At 31.9% G+C, this 20,537-nt stretch overlaps 1 protein-coding gene across 7 annotated transcripts in view; it reads left to right on the forward strand.

Moving 5' to 3' along the window:
- LOC139511559 (neuroglian-like) overlaps nt 1-20,537 on the forward strand; it is a 107,461-nt gene that overhangs the window by 65,184 nt on the left and 21,740 nt on the right. For 5 of the 7 annotated variants that reach the window (XM_071298396.1, XM_071298427.1, XM_071298433.1 and 2 more), the window contains 13 exons: nt 225-324; nt 1,497-1,687; nt 5,185-5,316; nt 6,308-6,451; nt 7,156-7,334; nt 9,994-10,084; nt 13,721-14,014; nt 14,414-14,778; nt 15,360-15,588; nt 16,208-16,338; nt 16,650-16,881; nt 17,413-17,535; nt 19,082-19,105. In XM_071298396.1, the coding sequence (XP_071154497.1) occupies nt 225-324; nt 1,497-1,687; nt 5,185-5,316; nt 6,308-6,451; nt 7,156-7,334; nt 9,994-10,084; nt 13,721-14,014; nt 14,414-14,778; nt 15,360-15,588; nt 16,208-16,338; nt 16,650-16,881; nt 17,413-17,535; nt 19,082-19,105 (2,235 nt within the window). The remainder of the gene's footprint in view (nt 1-224; nt 325-1,496; nt 1,688-5,184; nt 5,317-6,307; nt 6,452-7,155; nt 7,335-9,993; nt 10,085-13,720; nt 14,015-14,413; nt 14,779-15,359; nt 15,589-16,207; nt 16,339-16,649; nt 16,882-17,412; nt 17,536-19,081; nt 19,106-20,537) is intronic. The other 2 variants (XM_071298443.1, XM_071298419.1) reach the window with 1 other exon arrangement.

Raw genomic sequence — 20,537 nt, forward strand, 5'->3', positions numbered from 1 at the left:
GTGGTTTTTAATGTTTTGTGTCTACCAGCTAATTTGACATTGTATGGACATGCTAGAACAGCATGCTTTGCATGTGTTTTGTCTTTAGATAAAGATAGTAATAGCCATAAATCATTGACTGATCATTAGATGTCGATAAAAATCAAATAGGATTTTGTAATATAAAGTGTAATTATGGCCATTTTATATTTCATAATTTTAAGAAAATGTTTTGTAATTTCTAGGTGAATCGGTTAATGGAGTGTCGTTACTATGGCGATCAGATGCTAGTGTGTTGGGATTGAAAAATGGAAAAGCCAAATTTATGTGTATATTTGCTGGAAAGTAAGTAAACCTGTTATCAATGGTGTCTTTTAAAGGTTTCATACTGCTTACACAAGGGCAAAAATTTGCTGTCATATTGTGAATATTTTATAAAAGATAACGTAAAATATGTACATAATACAGATCTTCTTTGGGGGGTATACTGTTTTACCTCTTGTCTGTCCGTCCGTTTATCCATTTGTCCAATGAATATTTTTCGTCACATCTTTTTCAGAAACTACATCATAAGCATTTTTGAAATTTGGTTTTAGGGTTTATATAAGTCAGCTTTACTGTGTGATGTGTTTTCAGATTCATTGCTCAACAACTTCCTGTTTACTGAACACTTACATCATTTTACACAATAGTAAAACAGCATTTTACAAATGAGTAGCCAGATAGAAAAAATAATTCATCACATTTTTCTCAGGAACTACAATACAAGGATTTCTAAAATTTGGTTTCAGGGTTTATACAAGTCAGATGTACAGTGTGATGTATTTTCAGATTCATCACTCAACAACTTCCTGTTAACTGAAATAAATGGGCGGGGGTAACATTAGTGAGCAGTAGCTGGCAGTTTCACTTGTTTTAAAGTGCAACTATTCAAATACCAATTTGGCTCCTTACAATATTCATAGTCTTCTATTTCAAACCTTTTCTAAGTTTTTTCTGCATGGAAGTTACTGCACAGTATGAAGGTTTTTTTTAAAATCTGTACATTGCATTAGAATAGGATGTGTTGCTCTACAAATTAAGTGGAAAACAGCAGTTTTGACACTGGCTTCTATCCACTAAATGCTACCAAGTGAATATTTTTGTATGTAAATAATGAGCAAAAAGCGAAATAGCTGTTAAAGTTAAGTTACAATGTAGTGCTAAAGATTCCTTTTCAAACCTTCATTGCATTACAAGACATTTGACAGTATCTTCTTCATCATGACGACTACTATCTAGAAAAGATACAGTTTGGTATTGTTTGTGGTTACTCAGTAATGATTTTTAAACTAGAATAACTTGCCAAAACATCCTTTAATTTGCAAAATTTAGACAGAAACTTCTTCATAATCAAGAGATAGCACCATTAGCAAATATATCCTGAAATTACTTATGGGTTTCATGGTTTTATAAAGCCAGCCATTGGATTTAACCTTTTTGTCAATCATATTATACATTGTTGGTATTTATTATAGAGCAACACCAGATATAGTATGGAAAAGAAAGGGAGGTAAATGGAACAACAGCAGAATGAAGGTCTCTGAACACGGACAAGAATTGATCATAGAAGACCTTGAGTTTGCAGATAAAGGAGAATATGAATGTAGTGCTACCAATGATGTGACGTCTACACCAGTTGTTGCCACTTTTACACTACAAGTAGAAGGTATAATCTATATTATTGTCCTTCCCTACTTCTATATCACCCTGCTTAGTTACTTTATAATGCTCGTATCACAGCTTTAAGACTAGAGCAGACATTATCAGCGACGTCACCATGTCTGAGGAGAAGTTATCAGCGAGGTCACAATGTGTGAGGAGACATTATCAATTTTGCTTTTGTCAAATGTAAACCTGTCTTAAGCATGGGGAAAAGACCACTATTAGAACAATAAACAGATAATCAGATTTCCTCGTACAGATGTTGTAAAATATCAGCCCCTTTACACAATGTGAAGTTTTTAGCTGGTTTGCTGGGCTCATTAGCCAAAAAGGTTCACATTATGGCTAGCGGTTGATATTTCATGATATATATGTGTAGAAAACCTGATAATTTATACTTATTAAGTAACTTTGATTAGAGATGATATTATACAGATATAGCAGATAGTTTGCTGCATTGAAGGTGTCTGTCATCTTTTGTTTTTCAATGCAACTTTCTATATATATCATTTAGCCTCTAGATAAAAAAAACATGTGGTATGGGTGCCAATAAGACAACTCTCCATCCAAGTCACAATTTGTAAAAGTAAACCATTATAGGTCAAAGTACGATCTTCAACAAGGATCTGAACAGTTTATTATACGACCGCAAAAATTTTAATTTTTTGGTCGTATATTGCTATCACGTTGGCGTCGTCGTCTGCGTCGTCGTCGTTGTCGTCCGAATACTTTTAGTTTTCGCACTCTAACTTTAGTAAAAGTGAATAGAAATCAATGAAATTTTAACACAAGGTTTATGACCACAAAAGGAAGGTTGGGATTGATTTTCGGAGTTTTGGTCCCAACATTTTAGGAATTAGGGGCCAAAAAGGGCCCAAATAAGCATTTTCTTGGTTTTTGCACTATAACTTTAGTTTAAGTGAATAGAAATCTATGAAATTTTGACACAAGGTCTATGACCACAAAAGGAAGGTTGGGATTGATTTTGGGAGTTTTGGTTCCAACAGTTTAGGAATTAAGGGCCAAAAAAGGGCCCAAATAAGCATTATTCTTGGTTTTCGCACAATAACTTTAGTATAAGTAAATAGAAATCAATGAAATTTTAACACAAGGTTTATGACCACAAAAGGAAGGTTGGGATTGATTTTTGGAGTTGAGGTCACAACAGTTTATGAATTAGGGGCCAAAAAGGGGCCCAAATAAGCATTATTTTTGGTTTTTGCACCATAACTTTAGTATAAGTAAATAGAAATCTATGAAATTTAAACACAAGGTTTATGACCATAAAAGGAAGGTTGGGTTTGATTTTGGGAGTTTTGGTCCTAACAGTTTAGGAATAAGGGGCCCAAAGGGTCCAAAATTGAACTTTGTGTGATTTCATCAAAAATTGAATAATTGGGGTTCTTTGATATGCCGAATCTAACTATGTATGTAGATTCTTAATTTTTGGTCCAGTTTTCAAATTGGTCTACATTAAGGTGCAAAGGGTCCAAAATTAAACTTAGTTTGATTTTAACAAAAATTGAATCCTTGGGGTTCTTTGATATGCTGAATTTAAAAATGTACTTAGATTTTTAATTATTGGCCTAGTTTTCAAGTTGGTCCAAATGGGGGTCCAAAATTAAACTTTGTTTGATTTCATCAAAAATTGAATAAATGGGTTCTTTGATAAGCCAAATCTAACTGTGTATGTAGATTCTTAATTTTTGGTCCAGTTTTCAAATTGGTCTACATTAAGGTCCAAAGGGTCCAAAATTAAACTAAGTTTGATTTTAACAAAAATTAAATTCTTGGGCTTATTTGATATGCTTTATCTAAATATGTACTTTGATTTTTGATTATGGGCCCAGTTTTCAAGTTGGTCCAAATCAGGATTCCATATCAAGTATTGTGCAATAGCAAGAAATTTTCAATTGCACAGTATTGCACAATAGCAAGAAATATCTAATTGCACAATATTGTGCAATAGCAATTAATTTTCAATTGGAGTTATCTTTCTTTAGTAGTTGATAATATATGTTGGAAATTTGCCAGACATGACTATGATGTCATTTTCTATTTTTATTTGCCAATAACTTTATGTAAATGACTTCATTGGAAATTTGCCAATATAAAATGTTGCTGATGAAGCTTTTTTTCCTTATCTTATCTAAAATGTTTTTAGATAATGTATGTTGGACATTTGCCAGACATGACTATGATGTCATTTTCTATTTTTATTTGCCAATAACTTTATGTAAATAACTTCATTGGAAATTTGCCAATATAAAATGTTGCTGATGAAGTTTTTTTTATTGTTTTATACAATAAACAATGTATATTCACTTTTACTACCAACCAATCTTTACCATTCAGTGATAACAAGCACTTTATTTTACATTTTAATATTTTATGATGTATTTAAAAGAGTAGTTATTTTTGCAAACTCCATTAGAAATTTGAATTGATATCAGTTTTGGAAAAAGGGAAACGGGGATGTGAAAAAAAGGGGGGGGGGGGGTTTAAATTTTTCTCATTTCAGATTTCATAAATAAAAAGAAAATTTCTTCAAACATTTTTTTGAGAGGATTAATATTCAACAGCATAGTGAATTGCTCAAAGGCAAAAAAAACCTTTTAAGTTCATTAGACCACATTCATTCTGTGTCAGAAACCTATGCTGTGTCAACTATTTAATTTTAGATTTAAAAAGTTTGAAGAAGAAATCTTTAATTGATTTGTAAAATCTTGACATTTGTTTTGTGTAAAAAAAAAACATGTAATGTCAAAATTTGATCACAATCCAAATTCAGAGCTGTATCACGCTTGAATGTTTTGTCCATACTTGCCCCAACTGTTCAGGGTTCGACCTCTGCGGTCGTATAAAGCTGCGCCCTGCGGAGCACCTGGTTTAGGAATGGTTTGATATGAGGTGTGCAACATTACAATGTTATGTTAAGCTACATTGTGTTTTTAAAGATGGCTTCCTATTCTACAAATCATACATGCATTTTTTCTGTAATATCTAGAAATAAGTTTGGGTATACTTTCAGTAAACCCTTTATTACATGCCAAACTATATTTTCATGTACTGTGGATTCATTATAATTTGTTATATACCAATTTTCTTGGATATCTTGTGTATAGGTGAACCACTAAATTAAGTTGTCAACAGAGAACAAATTTCCTATAGTTTTGTATGCAGACTTCTGCAAAACCATGAAATTAAATATCCACGAACATGTTTTACAAGTTTTCCTTTATCTAAGAAAATTGGTATCCATGAACTGAATCCACAGTATGCTATTAATTGCAATCTAATCAGTGGCGGATCCAGCCATTTGAAAAAAAGGGGGGTTCCCATCCAAGGACAAAAGGGGGGGGGTCCAACTATATGTCCCCATTCAAATGCATTGATCGTCCAAAAAAAGAGGGGGGTTCCAACCCCCGGAACCCTCCCCCTGGATCCGCCACTGCTAATAAACCCAGATTGGCGAAATTATAATTATTTGTATATTTACAGCCAGACCCTATTTTGTGAAGGAACCAATAGATGTAACAATAGGGGTAGAAGAGAATACAGAATTCTTTTGTATGGTAGAAGGTATTCCAGCTCCTGATGTCAATTGGTTCATTAATGGACAACCTATCAATGGTATGATCTTAATCACTGACATAAATAAAGATCTTATTTGAAGAATTTAATATGAATGTATGTAAATGATTAAGAGGGTGTCCATGGAAAAACCAGGCAGTGGATGGCGCATGACATATTTTGTTTTCAAAATTTTTTCATCTATTTCATATCACAAATTCATTCTTTCTCAAAGTTATATTTTGTTTCTTATTAACTGCAACAAATAAAGAGAAAAAAAATACATAGAAAGCACTGAAAATTCATTGAAAAGGGGAGATAACTCTTCATTTTGTACAAAATTTTGTTGCGTTGTTAGTGAACTTTAAAATCATTTTCTGAGCCATCCATTGCATTGGAACCAAAAATTCAGTGGGAAAAAATTATGTCGTGCCACCCATTTCATAGGATTTGCCTGAAATTTACTTGGACAGCCTCTTAAACATTCAGGGAATAGTGTCTTTAATTCAAGTCTTGGAAATTGACAAATGATGGAAAATCTCTGGCAGTGAGCTGAAAATCACTAAAACTTTAGCAAGATCAGTACCTTGAATGATGAGTACCTACGGGTAGATATGATATGTTTCAAAATTGTGCATTAGAGTAATGCATTTTCACAGTTTAGAATTCATGTGACTTCTTTGACATGTTTCATTGTTTTTATTTAATTCAGATATTTCTTTATCAAATCCTAAAATACTGTTAATTCTGAAATAATTTATTTAATGCATTTATTGTGATATTTTGAAGAATGAACAAAAATAATATCAGTAATTGCCTTTTCATGAAAATCTGCACACAGTTGTATGTATCAGGTATCTGAATGGGAGTTTTAATTATTGAGATACTCACCAAATTGCATTATTCTCAATAATATAAACCTCACAATAATTTATTAATTTATTGGTGTAATTGATGTTAAGGATTCAAACGGGCAAAATATAAATGCATTGTAAGAAGGCACACATTAATGTTTTATCATTGCTTTAAATAATCCATTTTATATATACAGATGCACCCCCAAACCCTAGAAGAACAATTCAGAAAGACCGTCTAGTATTCAAGAACGTTACAGATGGAGATTCACAAGTTATCCAATGTAAAGCCTCCAACAAACATGGATCATTGATGGCAGATGTCTATCTTAATGTATTGGGTAAGCAAAACTTAACTGTCTGATAACAATAGCTCATATTAAAAGATTCATTAGTACTGTAAAAAGTATACAATATTTCATATGTACCAAATTTTGTGGATTTACAAAATAAATTATTCACATTGATACTTGATTTTACGATTTGACAAATTTTAAGTAAGGAAATTGTGTTTTGTTGAACACTCAAATTTGAAGTTATCTCAAGTCACAACATCCATGAACATTTGTTACTACAATTATAATGAATCCAGAGTTATTTTTACACTAATAAATAATAGTTTTTGTCTTAAAAGAATTTCATAATGTGTAGACACAAAGATTTTTAGAAGGCACATTCTTTTGGATGATATGTAATTGTTTTATATGAGGATTAATTTGACTCATTTTGCATTATTCAGTTTGGTATTACAAATGTATTACTAGTGTAAAAGAGGAGGATATTAAAAAAATAGGCTTGATTAGTTACAATATGCCACAATTTGTTTACCTTAATCATCCATTATGTCAAAGGGAGATTACTTTTGATTGAATGAGTTACCACAAAATGAGGTATTGTTTTACTTGTAAGGTTTTTGAAGTGTGAATAGATATTTAACCAATAAAATTAATTAATTGCTGGTAATATAATAAATATTGCTTATACATTTACTCCTGTTTATAAAAATTGCTTGTACGTTTAATAATCATTATAAAATTTACAACAGCTTTAAAAGCATTAGTTACTGATGGTCCTGGAAAAGTGAAAGTTGCTGAAGGAAATTCTGTGACACTGAAATGTGAACATAATGGTAAACCTGATCCAGCACTGAAATGGATGAAAAACAATGTACAGCCTCTAAACACAGATAGATATGAATTTACCCACAATACTGTTTTAATAAAGGTAAGCCTCTCAACACAGATAGATATGAATTTACTCACAATACTGTTTTAATAAAGGTAAGCCCCTAAACACAGATAGATATGAATTTACTCACAATACTGTGTTAATAAAGGTAAGCCCCTAAACACAGATAGATATGAATTTACTCACAATACTGTTTTAATAAAGGTAAGCCTCTCAACACAGATAGATATGAATTTACTCACAATACTGTTTTAATAAAGGTAAGCCTCTCAACACAGATAGATATGAATTTACTCACAATACTGTTTTAATAAAGGTAAGCCCCTAAACACAGATAGATATGAATTTACTCACAATACTGTTTTAATAAAGGTAAGCCTCTCAACACAGATAGATATGAATTTACTCACAATACTGTTTTAATAAAGGTAATCCTCTTAACACAGATAGATATGAATTTACTCACAATACTGTGTTAATAAAGGTAAGCCTCTTAACACAGATAGATATGAATTTACCCACAATACTGTTTTAATAAAGGTAAGCCTCTTAACACAGATAGATATGAATTTACTCACAATACTGTGTTAATAAAGGTAAGCCTCTAAACACAGATAGATATGAATTTACTCACAATACTGTTTTAATAAAGGTAAGCCTCTTAACACAGATAGATATGAATTTACTCACAATACTGTGTTAATAAAGGTAAGCCTCTAAACACAGATAGATATGAATTTACCCACAATACTGTTTTAATAAAGGTATGCCTCTTAACACAGATAGATATGAATTTACTCACAATACTGTGTTAATAAAGGTAAGCCTCTAAACACAGATAGATATGAATTTACTCACAATACTGTTTTAATAAAGGTAAGCCTCTTAACACAGATAGATATGAATTTACTCACAATACTGTGTTAATAAAGGTATGCCTCTTAACACAGATAGATATGAATTTACTCACAATACTGTGTTAATAAAGGTAAGCCCCTAAACACAGATAGATATGAATTTACTCACAATACTGTTTTAATAAAGGTAAGCCTCTAAATACAGTTAGATATGAATTTACTCACAATACTGTGTTAATAAAGGTAAGCCTCTAAACAGATAGATATGAATTTACTCACAATACTGTGTTAATAAAGGTAAGCCCCTAAACACAGATAGATATGAATTTACTCACAATACTGTGTTAATAAAGGTAAGCCTCTCTACACAGATAGATATGAATTTACTCACAATACTGTTTTAATAAAGGTAAGCCTCTCTACACAGATAGATATGAATTTACTCACAATACTGTTTTAATAAAGGTAAGCCTCTAAATACAGTTAGATATGAATTTACTCACAATACTGTGTTAATAAAGGTAAGCCCCTAAACACAGATAGATATGAATTTACTCACAATACTGTGTTAATAAAGGTAAGCCCCTAAACACAGATAGATATGAATTTACTCACAATACTGTTTTAATAAAGGTAAGCCTCTAAACACAGATAGATATGAATTTACTCACAATACTGTGTTAATAAAGGTAAGCCCCTAAACACAGATAGATATGAATTTACTCACAATACTGTTTTAATAAAGGTAAGCCTCTAAATACAGTTAGATATGAATTTACTCACAATACTGTGTTAATAAAGGTAAGCCTCTAAACAGATAGATATGAATTTACTCACAATACTGTGTTAATAAAGGTAAGCCCCTAAACACAGATAGATATGAATTTACTCACAATACTGTGTTAATAAAGGTAAGCCTCTCTACACAGATAGATATGAATTTACTCACAATACTGTTTTAATAAAGGTAAGCCTCTCTACACAGATAGATATGAATTTACTCACAATACTGTTTTAATAAAGGTAAGCCTCTAAATACAGTTAGATATGAATTTACTCACAATACTGTGTTAATAAAGGTTAGCCTCTAAACACAGATAGATATGAATTTACTCACAATACTGTTTTAATAAAGGTAAGCCTCTAAATACAGTTGGATATGAATTTACTCACAATACTGTGTTAATAAAGGTAAGCCCCTAAACACAGATAGATATGAATTTACTCACAATACTGTTTTAATAAAGGTAAGCCTCTAAACACAGATAGATATGAATTTACTCACAATACTGTGTTAATAAAGGTAAGCCTCTTAATACAGATAGATTTGAATTTACTCACAATACTGTTTTAATAAAGGTAAGCCTCTAAATACAGTTAGATATGAATTTACTCACAATACTGTGTTAATAAAGGTAAGCCCCTAAACACAGTTAGATATGAATTTACTTACAATACTGTTTTAATAAAGGTAAATTTATGTCCAATATTCAAATACAATATAACATGGAATAATCACTTCTAATGATCGGATGACCTCCACTGTCAGTTCTTTCACATATTTATTCTTTGGTAAAATTGGTTTTCCTTGTCTTGATGAAAAAAAACCCACATTAGTTGTAATTTGAATAAGTGTCATCATGTATGCTTGTGATCAAAAGTTTAGAAGGCCAAAGATATCTAACCTTTGAAAGCACAAAAAGAATAAGGACCTGCAGACAAGCAAAAACTAACTATGGTCGACTTTGAAACTTGATTTTAAAACATTTACACAAATGTATGAACTAGAAACTGGAAACAATGACAAAAATATATTATTTAAATTGTACTTTTTACAGGATGTTCTGAAGAAAGATAATGGTAAATACACCTGTATATCCTCCAATAGATTTGGTAGTGACAACAAAACAGGGGAACTTATAGTTAGAAGTAAGTACTATCTGTATTAAAGTTTAGTTTTAAGATCTTATGAGTATAAGTTCTGCATCAGAGGTATAAATACTAAGCCATATCTAATTGGAATTGGTATTTTAAATTGGATGCCTCATTGACATTATATATTAATCTTTCAACAAAGCAATACATAAATCAACAAAATTGAGAAAGGAAATGGGGAATGTGACAACCCAACCAAAGAGAAAACTGCTGAAGGCCACCAATGGGTCTTCAACACACAATAAAATCCCACACCTGGTGGCAGGCTTCAGCTGGCCCCGTTACATGTTAATATAATAGTGATTTTTCTATTCATTTATTGAATATATTAAGTTTTAATCATTTTACGTAATGACTTTGGTTATACACATATCCTCAGTGATTGATATAATCTTGCATCCAGTTCATGTTAAGTTATGGGCATAGAAAACTCTAGAGGAAAGAACCGAATACAAGATAATATCTTAACGTTTCAGAATCCAAAATGTGGACTACCATGCACAATGCAATGCAGAAGAGCTCACTGGATATAGTGCACAGTTGTTTTTCAGTTATAAAACTACTCTGGAGCTCATAAGATGAAGCATTATAATCAACATTATTGTCATCCGAGATATATAATCTTATTTTTACCATTGTAATGAAAAAGCAAACACAAACATGCCAATACACTTGCCCTAATTGATCTTTCCCTTGAAAATCGATAAAGCGAAGGTTTGTTTTGTCAACATGATCCATGGTAATCAGTGGCGGATGCAGGAATTTTCGAAAGGGGGGGTGCTAGCCCAGGGCAAAGGGGGGGTGCAGGGGGGGTGCAAACATATGTCCCGATTCAAATGCATTGATCGGCCAAAATAAAGGGGGGGTGCGGACCCCCGGAACCCCCCCTCTGGATCCGCCACTGGTAATGCTCATGTTTTTCTAATGTTGTCTCGTGCTCATCAACCCAAAATGCATACATGTAATACCAATATTGAAATATAAATATAAAAACATATCCACATTTTGGTACTTAATTATGGGTGGGAGAGGGGGGAACTTATCAAGAACCTCATCAACCCAAACAGGCAATATATATTGCCTGACCAAACATATAGCCCTTAAACCAACCACCACATGGATATTGAAAGAATGAGGATGGATCACATGTACTTCCGCCAAAGATATCAACCAATGAGGTTATACACATATCCTCAGTGATTGATATAATCTTGCATCCAGTTCATGTTAAGTTATGGGCATAGAAAACTCTATAGTCTATACAGCATATTTGCAGGCCAATCTCAAAATACACCACGAGCAAGGCTTTCCCTTAAGGAATAGTATTCCCAATACTCAAAACAAATTCAACACTTTTATTAAATATTATTCCTTTTAAAATTACTTTAAAACCCTTCTAAACATTTAAAGATGCATGTAAACAGTTCTTTAATAAATTTTGAATCGTTCATAATTCAATAAATTCTCATGAATTTGACCACATACGGACTTTTAAAAGTTGAGTTAAGGCAATGAACTCATATCAAAATGAACATTGTCATTATTCTAATAACATCTTCAGCATGTGGAAAGCTTGTAAGCAAAGGGACTTAACCTCCAAGTGTAAACTATGCTGGCTTGTCTCTTTCTTTACTGTTGTTGAATCAAACACACTCTTTACTTCATAATCAGGAACATTGACAAATGTATTTCCACTCGTTTCTTCACATGTCTGCTGAAAATATATTAACCAATAACAAATTGTTTATTTGTACTAAAGACAGCATTAGTCACACTTTGAAAAGGAAAAATCCCTTTGCCTACAATCCACGTGGAAAACCACTAGGGAATCAGTGTCCCTCGAACTGTAGACAAAGAAATTTAAATTAAAAAATTCAACCATTATACATAAAATTTAATAGATATAGGAAGATGTGGTGTGAGTGCCAATGAGACAACTCTCCATACAAATAACAATTTAAAAAGTAAACCATTATAGGTTAAAGTACGGCCTTCAACACGGAGCCTTAGCTCACACCGAACAACAAGCTATAAACATTTGTACTAGTATACAAAATCATTCAACATTATATGTATTTATTAATTTAGATAAAACAAAACAAAACAAAAATATTGCAACCATTATTTATTCTCCCATGACAAAAGATTTTTGTGACATATTTCAACACATCAATGAAATTAAATACACATCTAATAAAAAACATCATGAAGTTACGGAAAAATTATTAGCATTACTTTTAAATAGGTTCATTTGAACATAAAGCTGCTTCCATCACAGATTTTTTTTTTAGTACCGTGCCATATTGGCATCTTCTGCCTTTCTCAACACAGACATACATAATTTAGTGTAGTATCAATATTTTCCCCATTTATTATTTTCCTATTTTCAGAAATCAAAACATTACTTCAATTGCAATTTGTTCTCACCATATTCTGATTAGAAAAATCCTTTCCATTTAAAAAGGCTGTTCGAACTCATTGACATAAATCATCGTGCAATGTCATATTACCTCTCCTTCATTCGTCACCCTGTCAAAGCTGTAAGTAACACCATCTGAAAACAAAAACATTTTATTCAATTCTATGTACAATCAAACAGACCGCTGAACGCGGACCTCGACGAAGACACCTTATAATTCAATACACATCACTCCGATAAAAAACATGAATATCAAGTGACATGTCACACTAAATTATTCCACTTTCTCGATAATTCTATTCTTTTCTAACAAAGTCTTTAAATAGCATTTCTATCAGTATGTTCGATGTTACAATAAATGAAAAGTCCACTACACAGTCAAAAGTAACAAAAGAAACTATTTACCCTATAAATAATTTATTATTCTCCTTTCAACTACAATTTTCCAAAATGGCCAGAGCCCCCACTTCCACATATATTTTATATAGCGATAGCACTTTACCCTGCGTTTAACCGGCGCACGGCATAACAAATATCTGACCACCTGGTTGATGACAACTACCTAAAGTCTAAATCCCAAAACATTTTGCCACCAAGGTCAAACATTACCATCTAGTTCTATCAAGAAGCCGCCAAGACGAATATAAATGACCACCAAGGTCTTGACGCCCCCAAGGCTAGTATTTTTAATTCATTGTTGCCATCAAGGCAAATGTAAAAAATCATAAAAATGACCACCTAGGTCTTTTGCCACCAAGGCATATAAAATGACCACCTAGGTCTATTGCCACCAAGGCATATATAAATGACCACCTAGGTCTTTTGCCACCAAGGCATATATAAATGACCACCAAGGTCTTAAAGCCACCAAGGCAAATGTAAGTAAAAGTTAAAGAATATAGTTACTTTGCCGACAACACGTGGAGCACGACCTTCCCACAGCTTGGATATTGAAAGAATGAGGATGGATCACATGTACTTCCGCCAAAGATATCAACCAATGAGGTTACATTAAATAATAACATGAATATCAATAAATACTGGATAGTACATCTATTCTCATCAACCACAAACACCAAACTCTCTAAGAAAATCAGGTATACAAATATAGATAATCAACAATGAACAAATAACAAGTCATAATATAAATTCCAATATAACTCTGATATTTCCTTAAAAACATTTTACATAGACTGACTACGTCATTTCAGAAAAAACTAAAGTGACTCTGAGACCAGTGGAAAGGAGTCTGGCATATGGAGAAGGTGCAATATTTAATTGTCTGGCTACCAGTGACCCTTCAGAACAGCAATTCTTAGAAAAATTATGGTTCAAAAATGGAGTGCGCATTAATAACAACGATGATGATGGCAACATACAAATCCTGGAGAACGGAGATACTCTGTCGATCGTGAAAACTAGTAGTAAAGATTCGGCTAATTATTCATGTGTAGCTGATAACAAAGTAGACTCAGACACTGGTGAAAGTCAGCTCAAGGTCAAAGGTAAGTTTTCTTCCTGTAAGGGCTATTACAAAGTTTTATTTGGTAGGGTGACAGGGGGCACTGAAATTAATTCTCCTTAGAATTAGAATTAAATATTTTCATCATAGTGAAAACTATTAGTAAAGATTCGGTTAATTATTGTTTCTAAAAATTATAGCATCCCATTCATAAAATAATCTATAAGAAAATCACTTCAGATAGCATCACATTTAAGATTATAGCATTACATTACCATGATGCTAAAAGGCCCTGGGGAGAACACTGATGTGACTTGACCTAGTTGACGAAGTTCAAAGCTATTTAAAAAAGACTTATTGGTGTGCTGGAAAACAGAAATGTTTTACATAGATAATTTCAACCAAAGATATGCTTGTTTTTAATCCATGTAATTGTTTACAGCACCACCAGATCCACCAAGAGACTTGACCATCAAAACCTGTGGTAATCTGAAGGTGACATTATTTTGGAGACCTGGATTTGACAACTATATGCCAATTTCAAATTATGTCATTTATTCCAAGACCAATTATGACAATGCTTACAAAAAGATAAACGAAACAATAGGTACTGTGAGTGAATATGAACAGAGACTGTCTGCCTATGCTAACTACACATTCCAAATCAAGGCAAGAAACCAGCTAGGAGAAAGTGTTTTTTCTAACATCACACCCATATGTTCTACAAAAGCAGCTATTCCTGAACAACATCCAACTAATGTCAGGATTGTAGAAAACATGACAGGAAAACTAGTCATTGAATGGGATGTAAGTATACTACAGTACAGTCAGTAAGATAAAAAAAGCAAAAACAATGTTATTTATGGGGTACCAATGCAATTTAAGTGAACCACAATTTTAATGTTTATCAAATCTTCTTTTAGGCTTGTATGCAGACTTCTGAAAAAAAAAACACACTATCAAATAGCCACAAAAACATACTTTTTCATCAATTATCAAAAAATTGAAAACCATGAAAATGAATACATTCACAGTATTGAAAACTTTATTGTTCACCCTTGCAATGTGTCAAGGGGTATATTCCCCAAATAGATTACATACTACTATGAAAAACAACAGTTATTACACAAATAGTTTTTTACAAAATACAAGAGAATAATAGATATGGCCTGATTGATAATAAGACAATTATACACCAAAGATCAAGGGATGTAAACAACTACAGTTCAATGTACCATCTTCGACAATGAGCAAACCCCAAACCGTATAGTAAGCTATAAAATGCCCCTGAATAACAAAATGTAAAGCAGCTCAAAAGAGAAAACTTACAGATTAGATTAAACCGTCTGAATTTTAATAAAAAAATGTTTATGTTTCTTTAAATATAGCCAGTTGAACCTATTGACCAAAATGGACCAGATTTCAAGTATGTGATAATAACACAAGATAAAGCTGGCAATAAAAAGTCATATGAGGTAACAGACTGGAAGACTACCAGGAAGGAAATTGATGTGAATAATATATATAAAGAATATAAAGTACAAGTGAAAGCAGTGAACAGTAAAGGAGAAGCAGCAATACCACCTTTGGTATACACAGGACATTCTGGAATGGGAGGTAAGATTCTTCATAAGGTCAAGGTTTTACAGAACTTTATAACTCAAACACACCTTTGGTATACACAGGACATTCTGGAATGGGAGGTAAGATTCTTCATAAGGTCATGGTTTTACAAAACTTTATAACTCAAACACACCTTTGGTATACACAGGACATTCTGGAATGGGAGGTAAGATTCTTCATAAGGTCAAGGTTTTACAGTACTTTATAACTCAAACACACCTTTGGTATACACAGGACATTCTGGAATGGGAGGTAAAATTCTTCACATCAATTCGTAATTGAGGTCAAGCTTTTACAGTACTTTTATAACACTAACACACACAATTCATATAGGTCAGTTGTGAATAAATACAAAAGAGAATAAATTATGAATTGTATATTCTTCTTCTTCTTCTATTATAAAACTATTTCTTAGTCATGCATGTAAAGCTTTAGACTCTTCTTTCCAAAAAATATTGTTATTTGTATACACAAAAACATGGAAATTCCTTAGACATGGAGGTTAAACTTCATACTTAATTTTTTATTTTGATAATTACTAGTTTTATATCATATAAAACTAGTAATTCCTCAGTCATGCATGATATCATTATTTCTGTTTTGACCATTGCAGTACCTACTGTAGTACCAGGAAACTTTGAAGTTGATCCAGACGCACCATATACACATGAAACAATAGGTCTTAGATGGGATGCTGTTGACATGTCAGAGGAAACAATGCAAGGAAAGTTTGATGGATACAAGGTACAGTAAAAACAATTGCTACATTTAAATTTCCATAACCAATTTTTTATGAATGATAGAATTGGAAGTTTTATTTCTATTGAATTTGGTTGGCATCACTTCTACCTTTCTAGAGTTGAGCCCTTTACAAATGGAAAAAGATGCTGTATAAACTTTTAGAGCTAAAAGTTGACAAATTTTATTGAACATTCAGTCAAGTAAAAATCTCCTATTACTTTGATGAACGAGTGATTCACTAGTTTTGACAAGTTGTACAATAATATCACTTGTTAACTGTATATTTCTAATAGTATTCTTGAAATATTTTTCAGATACGATACTGGCATATGGACCAACCTGATAAGGTCAAAGAGATTCAGGTAGAGGTTCCTGGTACTAATAAAAAGGGGAGGAGAAAGAGGAGGCAAACTACAGCAGAAAGTAAAATTAGGAGAACAGTTCGTCTTCCACCAAACGCTGATCTACAGTTAGATGTTGTTGCTAGAAATACATACCTTGATTCTAATGGAAGTAATAAGATCAACATAACAACTCCTGAGGGAGGTAGGTACAATGCTTTTATCATTTTTATCATATCGGGAAGATAACTAGAGTTGTCTCCCATAACAGCAGTCATTTCTTGTTAACAGTTTTCTCTGGTAAAGAAATATAATAGGCAGATCTAATTAAGATAATGGGTAAAATATAGTTAAAATCATTTCATATCAGAAAGTTTGCTTTCTATAAGTTCTTTAAAAACTGAAAAGATCAGATAAAAATATGTTGATTATTCCTAGCATTCCTAACATGATACTTTCATAAAATGAAGAATTCTTCCCCTTTGAATTTTTAGTAAAAAGAGAGAAATATAGAAAATTCTATAAAATTCTATGATACAGCAAGGAGTTGATGAGAAGCCTACAATTTATTATGTTAGTTTCTTAAAAAAATAACAGAGATTTTCCAAAACAATTGCCTTTCATTGTTATATTTTCGTTTTAAGGTATGATTTAATTGATCGTTTAAGAACAAATTAAAACCTCAGTGCAAGCATTCAACGAATATCAAACAATGAAATTGTATTTGTAATTGCAGTACCTGGGCCTGTGCAAAGTTTAGAATCTATGTACAGAAGTGGTCATTTTGTTAAAATTAAATGGGAGAAACCAAAGGAAGAAAATGGAAAAATAGTTGGATATGATATAGAATATGAAGAAAGTAAGTATTGAACATCAGGAAGATATTTTAATTGTATCTGCACATGTATCTTTATCTTTATCTTTATATAGCTTTAAATAAAACTTACTTTTTGATTGTTTAGGATGGCTAGTGATATTTGGAAAATTTTACTATGCTTAAGCTATGGGTCTGTTCAGTTTTATTATATTGGTTTTTTTTCAGTTAGGTTACTTATTCACTGAAATTTACTTAATAATGTTTTTAATAATTTAATTTACTCAAATCTGTAAAATAAAAACTTTCATTTTTAGAAGTTATAAATCTGGGCATGACAGATCAGTGGTTTAGCAATTTTGTATAGTTTCAAAGAAATCATTCATTTCTTTTAGAGAATAATAGAAAAAAAACCAATTGTTAGTTTAAATTATGAATAAATTACTTTTCAAAATATCTGAAAGAAACTTTTTTTTTTTATAGAAAATGATTTAATTGTTATTTTTTTGTTAATTGTTAAAATATGTTTTTTAATGTTTAATAAACATTTTTAGCCCAAAATTTCACATATTGCACAACTCATTATTGTAAACAGCCTGCATGATATTGTTTGTATACTTTGTTCAGCAGCTACAGGTTTTTTTATTATGCCCCACCTATGATAGAAGAGGGGCATTATGTTTTCTGGTCTGCACCCATTGGTTCGTCTGTTTGTTTGTCCTTCCGTCTGTCCCGCTTCAGGTTAAAGTTTTTGGTCAAGGTAGTTTTTGATGAAGTTGAAGTCCAATGAACTTGAAACTTAGTACACATGTTCCCTTTGATATGATCTTTCTAATTTTAATGCCAAATTAGATTTTTAACCCCAAATTCACGGTCCACTGAACAAAGAAAATGATGGTGCAATTGGGGCATCCATGTACTAGGCCTAAAATAAAATATTGTTTGTTTGCCCAATCCCGACCGACCCTGCAAAAATGGTGCTACTCATAAAATTTTATTGTCAAAACTAAGTCAAATATTATTTTATTAATTTTGGATTTTCAGGCTTGCCAGATTGTCTGATATTGTTCAAGCTTTTTGGAAAAAATAAGATTATTTCCCTACCTACCTACCCACACCAGGCTTGGCAGGGTCGGGATTGGGGAAAAAAACAATATATTAATTTAGGCCCTATGAACACATTCTTGTTGTGTTGAGAATAGGATTTTGAAAATATAAGTATTGTAAGGGAGATAATTATATTTCATATTTTGTTATTCCTTTAGCCATTAAGGGCTTACAATATGGTATTGGTATTTATCATTGTTGAAGGTCATATGATGCCCTGTAGATATTTACTATTTTGTCTTTCTGATTCCTGTGGACATTTCTGTACTGTTGTCCATCTGTACATCTGTCCACATTTGAAACTATAACTTAAAGCTTTGATTATTTGAATCAGTGGAAAGTGCTCTTTACTGTGAGGGGGGATTAAGTAGTATTTTGTAGCAAGGTTTTAGCTACAGTATTGTGGCCTCTTATTTATTTTATTTTGCCTACACTGTACCACATGATATAATGGGTTAATTGTTATAAAAAAAACTTGTTTCAGTAACAGGATTATTTGCATCTAGTGGTAAACATCTTATTCTATTTGCTTGTTAAAAAATTGGACAGATTTAGAAATTTCTTGTTTACATATAAGTTGCTCATCCTGGTCAATGGCATTTTAACTTATCTTCAAAAATTATTCTCTCTTCAAAAAAATTATTTCTAAATCTGTCCCTTTTAGAACTTTAAGAATACTCTTCAGTGAAACTTCAGTAGCAATGTAAAACAATTTAAAGCTCAAAGACTATAATGTAGAGTTTCTCTGCATATGCTTTATCCATGTTTATTGATTTGAATTTGACTTCTTAATTAAATTTTTAAAACATGGATAGATTATGACTTAATAGAAGTTTCAAAGACTTTATTGTTCAGTTTAATCTGGAATTTAATATAAAAATCACAACTGCCAAAACCAGAAGTGGTGTTATTATTTTGAAATTATAAAATATACAAATTAAATTTGTATGATATATCAGTGTTAATCCATGAAATGAATGTGAGTTGGTTGGGGTCATTATTATTATTAAATTTTTTTAGGACATGGAATTTTTTCCTGCTTGTTTGTTCATTTTATGTTTGCAAAATTACTTACTTGGTAAAAGTATCTTGGTTGTGGCAGGATTTTGGATTTCCCTTCCAACTTTTTCACATTCATTCTATTGGAATAACTAGTTAGCATGGGGTAATACAATGCATGAGACTTTTCAAGTTACTGAAGTTTCACTATAGAAAGCAGTGGTTGAGGAAGTTTGGAATAACAGTAGTTTCTTTACTAATAACATTATGTATTCATCTGTTTTATATTCTATTTTGTCTCAAACCACAATCATTGCTGCACATTTCTTTACAGATAATTAGCCACTTGTATAACAAGACATATATAGACAATAATAGTGCATTGACTTGACATATCAATGATATAAGGATGAGGCTTAGAAACAGGGAAATGTGAGGCTGTGCTGAGTTATTTCCCCGTTTCGGGCCGAATCCTTATATCGTTGCTATGTCAAGTCAATGCACTATTATTGTCTTTATACTGCAATCTAAAAAAAAATTTCAATTGTTGTTTTTAAATACGTTACGGTTATTTATTTGATTTAAATATTGGTGGAAATCTCCTTTAAAAAGGCCTCATATCATGCTCGCAGAGAAAATTACAACACGATGAAAATTATGTACATTTACCTGTTTAAATCCACACTCGATGGTGAACGAAATCGTTTGAGTATGGACTAAAATATCAACCATAAGCATAAAACATAATGATTTATAGGTTGCAAACAAAACATATTAACAAATGAAATAATTCCATTAATTGCAGAAGAAACAACGTTGAGTTGTTCCACGCATCGTTGTATGCATTGGTTGAAGAGGTTGTATTAATAATTAAATATTATTTCAGCAACTTCTATTTAAATATTCATGAGGAAAAGTGATATCGGGTCGGTGACTGTATA

Source organism: Mytilus edulis, chromosome 1, assembly GCF_963676685.1.
Source record: "Mytilus edulis chromosome 1, xbMytEdul2.2, whole genome shotgun sequence".
Taxonomy (NCBI): domain Eukaryota; kingdom Metazoa; phylum Mollusca; class Bivalvia; order Mytilida; family Mytilidae; genus Mytilus; species Mytilus edulis.